General features: G+C 37.8%; 1 protein-coding gene across 1 annotated transcript; it reads right to left on the bottom strand.

Annotated features, from left to right (window-relative positions):
- Position 1: 1 nt before the first annotated feature.
- On the bottom strand, positions 2 to 7,326 carry proca (protein C (inactivator of coagulation factors Va and VIIIa), a). The gene is made up of 8 exons (XM_081375046.1): positions 7,178 to 7,326; positions 6,935 to 7,018; positions 6,380 to 6,560; positions 6,073 to 6,200; positions 3,094 to 3,234; positions 2,700 to 2,821; positions 2,433 to 2,550; positions 2 to 820 (listed from the first exon to the last, which is right to left on the bottom strand). Exons 2-8 carry the CDS (start codon positions 7,005 to 7,007, stop codon positions 261 to 263), a joined length of 1,323 nt encoding a protein of 440 aa, XP_081231172.1. The 5' UTR covers positions 7,008 to 7,018; positions 7,178 to 7,326; the 3' UTR covers positions 2 to 260.
- Between the last annotated feature and the right edge of the window lie 1,288 nt (positions 7,327 to 8,614).

Below are 8,614 nucleotides of genomic sequence, written 5' to 3' on the forward strand. Positions count from 1 at the left end.
GTGTATTGCTTTTATTCCTTTTATATCCTCATTAACACATAATATGTAACATTTGTTTAGTTGAACTCTTCATTTGACTGACAGCTTGATTTCCTTAAACATGCAGATAACGGAAATAAGAGCATCTTGCATTTATGTGTTTATTAACTGTCAATCTCTATATCGAAAAAACTATAGTGAGTACATTGATTTTGATACATTGATACCGATTCATATTTATATTTTCTATGATAGGCAGAACTGGATAGAAAATAAGGGGTCTAGACTTTATCCCACCCCTGACGAACACTGTTTATCCAATCCAAATAGCCGGACACTTTGGTGTAGATGCCAACCTTGTCTCTTTGCCCACAGCCTTCTCCCCAGGACACCAGACCTACGAGGAACCATGTATCGTGAAAGAGTGTCATCATTGGACCCCCGCTGTCCCCCTCACAAGCATCTTTGATCTGTCCCAGCACTCCTCCACATAGCATGTTCTGAGTGATGTTGTTCTTCATATGCTTGGAACACTCGTTTTTGTCCATAATTGGAATTTCAATGTAGTTGAGAGTTGAACTGAAACGATGAGCAGTCTCGTTGTCCTTCCCCCAGCCAGTGACGACCATTATGGTACCGTTGCGATGCAGCATTCGTTCTGCCAGGTCCTTACTGGGAAGGCATGCTGGGAGTATGTATGTGGAAAATTTGGCTGGTGCAGCCAAGCGCAACAGAGCTATGTCATTGTCCACTGTGAAAGGGTTGTATTCAGGGTGGGTGATAGGCTCTTTGACAGGAAGGGTCATCTCAGTTTTTTCCATCTTGAACCTGTCATAGTCACCTGCAGAGACGGCCATCCCACTTAGTTAAAGGATTATTTAGACAGATTTACAACTAATAAACTTTTTAATAATTCATATTAAAGTATTAATAAAAATACAAGCTTCACAGTTCGCAAAGTGTTTGTGTTCCCCTGAGAAACTTTCACAAAGGTTCACAAACGGTTTGAGTTCTTTGCGAGTGAACGTAAAGTTTTTTTGTGTAAAACGTAAAGTTTTTTTTGAGAGAATGCAAAAGTCTTAAAATAATTTTCAACTTCAACTGATGTACGCTAAACGGCTAGAGAAAACCCATAATGCTCTGTGACGGTCACACCGAATGAATTCCTGCGTCTTGCCAGAAGATGGCACTCACAACTTCCATTTTCCAAACCGCTGATCCAATGTGGGTAGAGCGTAACATCATACAGGTATAAATTCCTTTTTAATTTATTTAATAATTGTTTAATTAAGGTTTATACATGCTAGTTTCCATGACAGAGTTCAAGATAAATCTTTTCATTAATACTGGAGCTGCCAGTTTGCTTAGTGTCAAATGATTATTAAAAGGCAAGCACAAGTGGCAGCCGTCCAACAGCTCACTCAATGTCCAATCCACTCGCTCGTTTTCATTCACTCCTTCAAGTGGACTATATTAATTGAGTAATGTAGGGAATAGTGAATGACACAGCCCTTGTTTATTCAGGTGTGTTTAATTGGGGTTGGAGCTAAACTCTGCAGGACAGTGGACACCCCTGCTTTTGGGTCTCTGTACATATATATAAATATATATATATATATATATATATATATATATATATATATATATATATATATATATATATTTTTTTTTTTTTTTTAAAGGATTCAAATTAGCTATTTTTCTCCTGACCATATTTCCAATCACACGTTCTCCAAAGACATCAGGGAACCTGAAGGTATACAATCATTATTCAAAGCCTGAGTATGGTTTGTGTAGTTTAAAAGTAGTTTATGGTTGGCCAGTTTTTCTGACTGGTTAAAAAGGACAGGCTGCTTACTGTTGTTTTTGTTTTTTACAGAGACTAGGACTAGAAACAAAGTGGGATTTCTCAGGACACTTATTTCAGTGCTATCCGTCAAGTAGTTGGGACATTTTATGTGTGGAATTAAAGGGATAGTTCACCCAAAAATAAAAAATCCTGTCATCATTTGAAAATGATGCAAACAGTTGATTGGCCCCATTCACTTCCAAAGTATTTTTCCCCCACTATGGAAGTCAATGGGGTCCATCAACTGTTTGGTTACAAACATTCTTTAAAATATCTTCTTTTGTGTTCAGCAGAAGAAAAGAATTCATACTAGTTTGGATTTGGAACTAATTGAGGGTGAGTAAATGATCACAGAATTTTCATTTTTGGGTGAACTATACAATAACATTGTATAGCCTCTGTGTAAAATGTAATGGCAAATTTCTTGTACTTTGCCATTTCTTTCCACTTCTGAGGCCTAAGCTTAGTAAACAACATCACTAACCTTCTGTCCAAGGAACTGTCATGTCGCATGCACGTTTTGGGCAAACTGCTATAGTAATGCATCTTCTAAAAATGTAAATGTAAGGGAGGATAAAAAAATACTTCAAAATGCATCACATACCCAATCTGACACTGAACCTTGTACTTGTCTCTAGGCAGTGAGCAGCAGTGAGAACCCAGTTTTCGTCAATCAGAACTCCACCACAGTGAAACTTGCCTTGATGGTTTAGTATAAGAGCCTGCAAAATACACACATTATTGTTTATACAGTGAAACACAAAATATGCTCTGACTGAGTATTGGTATAACATATGACATCTGTTAGCTCTAATAAAACATTTGGCTCTATTACATATGATTACACAGATATTACATGAATCAAAAATACCTGCCAGGGACTCTCTCCCTTTTTGCCAACTGTACCTCCTACGACCCATGGCTGTAAACCTACTAAAGGCTTATTTTTATAGAATGACTTTACAATCCGAATCTGGCCACATGAAGCCTCATCTGTATATGAAAAATAAAATGCACATAGACCATAATTCATTTGTCAAATGGCTTTAGAAGATATTTCAAAGAACTTCCGCAAGATGAGATTTTTCTTGAGATTTATCTTTGTCTGAGTACTTCCCAGTATTATCCATTAGTGGGTATTTCTAATTATATCAATTAAAATGCATAAAGTACAATCTTGAGTACAAATGCAAATATGCACTGTGGATACAAAATCACCAGTGTCTGTATAGTTTGTATTTGTGCATTTTGTTGAGGTAACTTACTTTTGACAGTACATTTTCTAGAGTTGTCTTGGAGTTGGTATCCTTCAATACAACTGCACGTGCGAGCAAGACCATCCTTTCTCTCATGGCATTCATGATCGCAATCCCCATTGTTCAGAGAGCAGTTAGAGGCTGTCGTTTCTGAGGACAAAACCACAGAACTGCTGTCAGGACATTTATCACCATGACCTCAACACACACCTGCTCTGTAACTCAAGACGTCCACTATTAAATGCCCTGATCAGCTGTGACACAGCATATCAAAAAACACTGACCAAACAGACAAAAGTGCAGTAAGGCCAAAGGGATTAATTTGCACCTGTCATTTGTGGTTGACTACAGTATAACTCAAATATCAAATCAATTAAATGATCATTAGTTATATGCTGCAACATGTATATAACATATGCAATGGCGGGTCTGGCTGGTGATGCCTTGCACATAATGGCTGTGCTGCAAGCATACCAGGCTGATCTGCTGAAAGATTTGGACCAAGGTCGGGGTCTTTCTCCTGACGCAGTGAAAACGAGCTGTGCCGCACTACAGATTAGCTCTCCGGGCCACCAAGCAACTTGAACTTGGATGACATTGGGGAGAAAGAAAGCTTTTCTTCTTGATGCATCAATGTCGCCTTCTGAACTTTTCGGTACCTCTGTCGAGACGGTGATGGGAAAGTTCAGAGAGGCGAAGGCACGCTCGGTTGCATTAAATCTTGCATAACACTGCGGTCCGAATCTGCACGCTTCCCCACCCCAGGCGCTTCCTGCATCAGCCCTGAGGACCTGTGATGAGTGATTCCTTCAATTTGGAACCTTTTTGTAGCTTAGCGTCGGGTTTGGTAGTAATTGCGCTCTTTCGAGCTCTTTATGGTGATAGGCCTCCATTTTGTGAATGTCGTTTAGGCCATCTCTCTAGCAATAGGGCAGCAGGTTGAGCTCTGTAGGTTGAGCTCTGTAGCTCTGTAGGTCTCCTCCCTTTACGAGAGTTTTACGAGAGATTTCTAGTAAGGTTGAACAGTAGACCTTGGTTCCCTGTTAGAAAGTATTAAGGGGTGTGTTAGGTAGGGTTTTTATAGGAGTAGAAATAGGGCCCTGAAGTTTTCATATACAGTATAGGTAGGCTATGCAATACCCTTCCCATAGGCCTCTTCTGATTTAGAGTCATCAGGCTTATATAGTGGGTAGTGCAATCTGTGGTATTGAACAGGTTGGCCTCGAAAAATTTCTAGTCAGGCCACCGTTCATTCTATCACCATTTCTGTGTGAGATGGCTTTCTCCCTGTCGGGAGTTTTTCTACTGAGGCCACTGTCAGATTGTATATGGTTCCCCATACGATATCCTGCGTCATCAACGCAGTGTGAGTTCGCTTTCGAAAGGGAACGTCTAGGATACGACTGTAACCTCTGTTCCCTGAGAACAGGGAACGAGACATTGCGTCGCTCGCCATGCCTCGGGGATGCCTGCTGAACAGTCCCTTCAGAAGATAACTGGATGACATGTTTTCTAGGCGATCCTTTTATACTTCCGGGTTGCTCTAGTAGTGACGTCATAGGCTGTCGCCGGTCAATATTGATTGCCGTGATTGGGCAGCTTTTCAGACACTGGTTCACGTGGAGGGCGTTCCCCATTGCATCATCGAGTCTCGGTTCCCTGTTCTCAAGGAACAGAGGTTACAGTCGTAACCTAGACGTTTTGAACCTGTCTTTATCCAATGTTCAGATTTTTGTTCTGGAAATGTGTGCAAATAAGTTAATATTTAATTACACAATGCCTCGTTTGCATATTTAACATAACGTTTCCAAAAACTTGTAATACAAAACAAATGTCTTAATTTATTGTGATTAATCAACTGGGAAAGTATAGTTATATCTATTATTTATTACATGGCTCTGTGAAAAACTTCCATCTCGCTGTATTTCATTCTCCGATAACAACTGGTAAAAACTGATAACACAGGCTCAGCCGAGTAACCGAAGTCAAATAATTAAACTCAAGTCAATATTTCGTGTCTAATTATTTACTTATGTGGCAAGTAACCATGTAATAAAGATATTGTACAGGATAATGTACATCCAGCCGGTTGGTATCATAGAATACATAACAATCCTGATCTGCTTCACGCTGGGGTCCTGATCATCCTATCGGGGTTTATTCTGCAATAACAACCTGCTGGATGTTATCCTTTACTTAAATGTTTTACCCTATTCAAAAAGGTTTAAGATTTTAACAAGGAAACATGATGACAAAAAGTCATGAGAAATATTGAGAATAAAGATTCTGCGCTATTGTAACACTTATGCTCAGTTGGTCTCATTTTCACTGTGTTCTGTTCCTGTTTTGCCAGCCTTAGTTCTCTAGTTTTTCTTTGTTCTCATTTTCCCACCACTAGTTAGTTCCCATGGTTATTCATTATATAATTAATTAGATCACACCTGTTTACATTCAGTTTGGCATCTTGTGTATTTAAGCTCTTCAGTGCTTTCTGTTCATTGTCTGGTGTTTGTGTTTTGAGCACACTGTTACGGTGCTACTCAGTTTAGAATACTGCCTTTGTTTTCTTTAAGTTATTTTAATATTTGCTCGCTAAATTTCTTCCTTATCTTCTTCTTGGATCAAACCGTGACAGCTATGTCACTGATCAAATTATGTAAATTTAAACTGTAACAATGTGATAAATGGACAGTCTTTTGAACATGTAAAATGTACGTATTTATTTAATGTATCATGTGGTCGTCAAAAATGACTGACTTTTTTTTTCCCAGTGAAATGAATGTACTATATTTTAGTTTAATCTTTTTTATTTTTTATTTAATATTTAGCATTTTCAGGGGATTTATGGTATTAAATTATATTTACGCTGTAGTTATAATCCATTTATTACCTGTTAACCACTTTTTGAACATGTTACCATTCTGAGGGTAAAAAAAAAAAAAAAAAAATGCTAAATGTTTTGGTCAAAAAATGACTGAAGAGCCTCACGTAGGTCACATCGTCTCCCTTCAAATCCAGAGTTGCAGGTGCAGGAGTAATCCTGTAACAGATCCACACACTGCCCATGTACACATGGATTCGAGTCACACTGGTTTCCATCTAAGGGTACAGAACACCTAATGAGTGCCACCAGTTATGATGCCCTAGAAAGCTATTTCACAACACAGATCTAACCAACCTTTATACGCTGTCCAGAATTCCAACTGCAAGACAATTCGTACCATTCCGAGGAGGTAAAAAATTGCAAGACAAAAAATTAGTCAGTGGATCATAATTTAGGGGGGAAAATGTTTACAGGTAAAAGCTGACATTACCAACCGTGGCCTCCCTCGTTTTAAAGATTTCCCTCGCTTCTTCAAAATCACACAGTTCCTCCCTACACTCCCGCTCCAATGAAGGGGCCTTCACTTCCTCCATAAAAGTGTTGGCTCTTCTTGACCGCAGGAGCATGTGTGCTTTTGGGCTGTTAGAAAATACTGACCAAGATAGACACAGGGTTAATAGGCAGAGCACTCGGAGTGGGTTTCCAAATTGCTTTTAAGCCCAATGTGTGCTACAAATCATTTTATTGAATTGTTTTTTTTTTTTATTATTATTTAATTTTATTAACGAATTTAGTTGATAATTATTTATTAATTAAAATAATTTATTTTGCCCACTGATAGCGCCATTTATTTGCACAAGTTATGCATAATCAGGTAATGGCATGATGAGTACGCAATTACGTGCCAATGTTCTAATGTGGCACAAATATTTAGAGAATGCCCCTAAATTTTCAAAAGCTCACTAGCTTTTAACAAATTCATAAGAATAATACAACGCTTTGCATTAAGGGATATTGACCTCATACCTGACTTGCAAAGACCCCTATCAGACCAGATTACAACCAGCACTGATATACAGAGGAAGAGGTTCCTCATCATGACAACAGATCCTGTAAATAAAGCAAGACAGAAATCTCAAACTATACCTGAATATTTTTACTAGATAATACTAGAGTTAAACTGATAGTTTGGCTAGAGATATGTGGATGATTACTCACATTCAAAAGCCTGACAGTTGACTGTCAATAACAGAGAAAAATCATTCTTACCGTATTCCAAAATATGAGCAGGATAGTTAGAGGCCAGATTTGTCCTCTGATGAGAACTACATTGGAAAACACATGAAACAAAAACTTTGAAATGTTCTAGCTTGAATTAGTCTCTGCTCAGTTCTGTCATTCTGCTTTGTCTCCAATCTAACAGGACAGCACAGCACAAACAGCCTTTAAGTTAACTGAACTCCAACAAACCTTTCGCTGAACAAATAATGGTGGCTGAGATAAATCCTAATAGGAATTTCATTTGCGAGTTCGAGTTAATATCATCCACTAATGAAACATCATGACTGCAAGACTTAACTAACCCTCAATAATTATATATATAAAAAAGTTTACTTACATTTTGAACAATAAGAATGGAACAGGAATGGAGGATGTGGTGTTTTAAAGTGTGTTAATGACTAACTTTATGTTTACTGAGAGTCCACAGTCTGAATGCTGCTGCATTCTCATCTGCTGTCTGTGTCCACATACAGCTATCGACTCATGTACAGCTTACAGTTTAATCACCTAACAATTACATTTGTGATTTAATTACTTATGATTGGTTAAAGATCTAAATTTCACCTGGCATTTCTCTCTTTGTCACTGATATGATCTGTAATGATGCATTTTCAATTATGAGCCTTAGCTTGATGATAAATGAATTTTATTATGTCCTTATTGCATTCGACAAGAAATACAATCCCATTGTAACATTGATCTACACAGGGCCGGAGTGGGGCCACTTTTCAGCCCGGGAGTTTCAGGCCCAAGACCGGCCCACTTTTTCCATGGTGGAATTCCAAATTAGCACTTTTTCTGGATAAATGAAGCAACAGTTCAGCTCTTACTATTGTGTAGTTTGTATTAATACCATGGGTTAACAAATAATGTAAAGGTTAAATAATAATTCACTTAGACTTTATAAGAAGCAATTGCGACTTTATTTCACACAATTCTGACTTTATATTTCGCAATTCTGACTTTATAACGCGACTTTATATCACAATTCTGACTCTATATCTTGCAGTTCTGAATTTATAAGCAACTGCAACTTTATTTCACGCAGTTCTGACTTTATATCTTGCAATTCTGACTTTATAAGAAGCAATTGCGACTTTATTTCACACAATTCTGACTTTATATCTCGCAATTCTGACTTTATATCTCGCAATTCTGACTTTATATCTCGCAATTCTGACTTTATAACACACAATTGCGAATTTATATCACACAATTCTGACTATATATCTTGCAGTTCTGACTTTATAAGCAATTGCGACTTTATTTCACGCAATTCTGACTTTATATCTTGCAATTCTGACTTTATAAGAAGCAATTCTGACTTTATATCTTGCAATTCTGACTTTATAAGAAGCAATTCTGACTTTATATCTCGCAATTCTGACTTTTTTAACACGCAATTGCGACTTTATTTCACGCAAT

Source organism: Scardinius erythrophthalmus (assembly GCF_964197995.2).
Source record: "Scardinius erythrophthalmus genome assembly, chromosome: 9".
Classification (NCBI taxonomy): Eukaryota; Metazoa; Chordata; class Actinopteri; order Cypriniformes; family Leuciscidae; genus Scardinius; species Scardinius erythrophthalmus.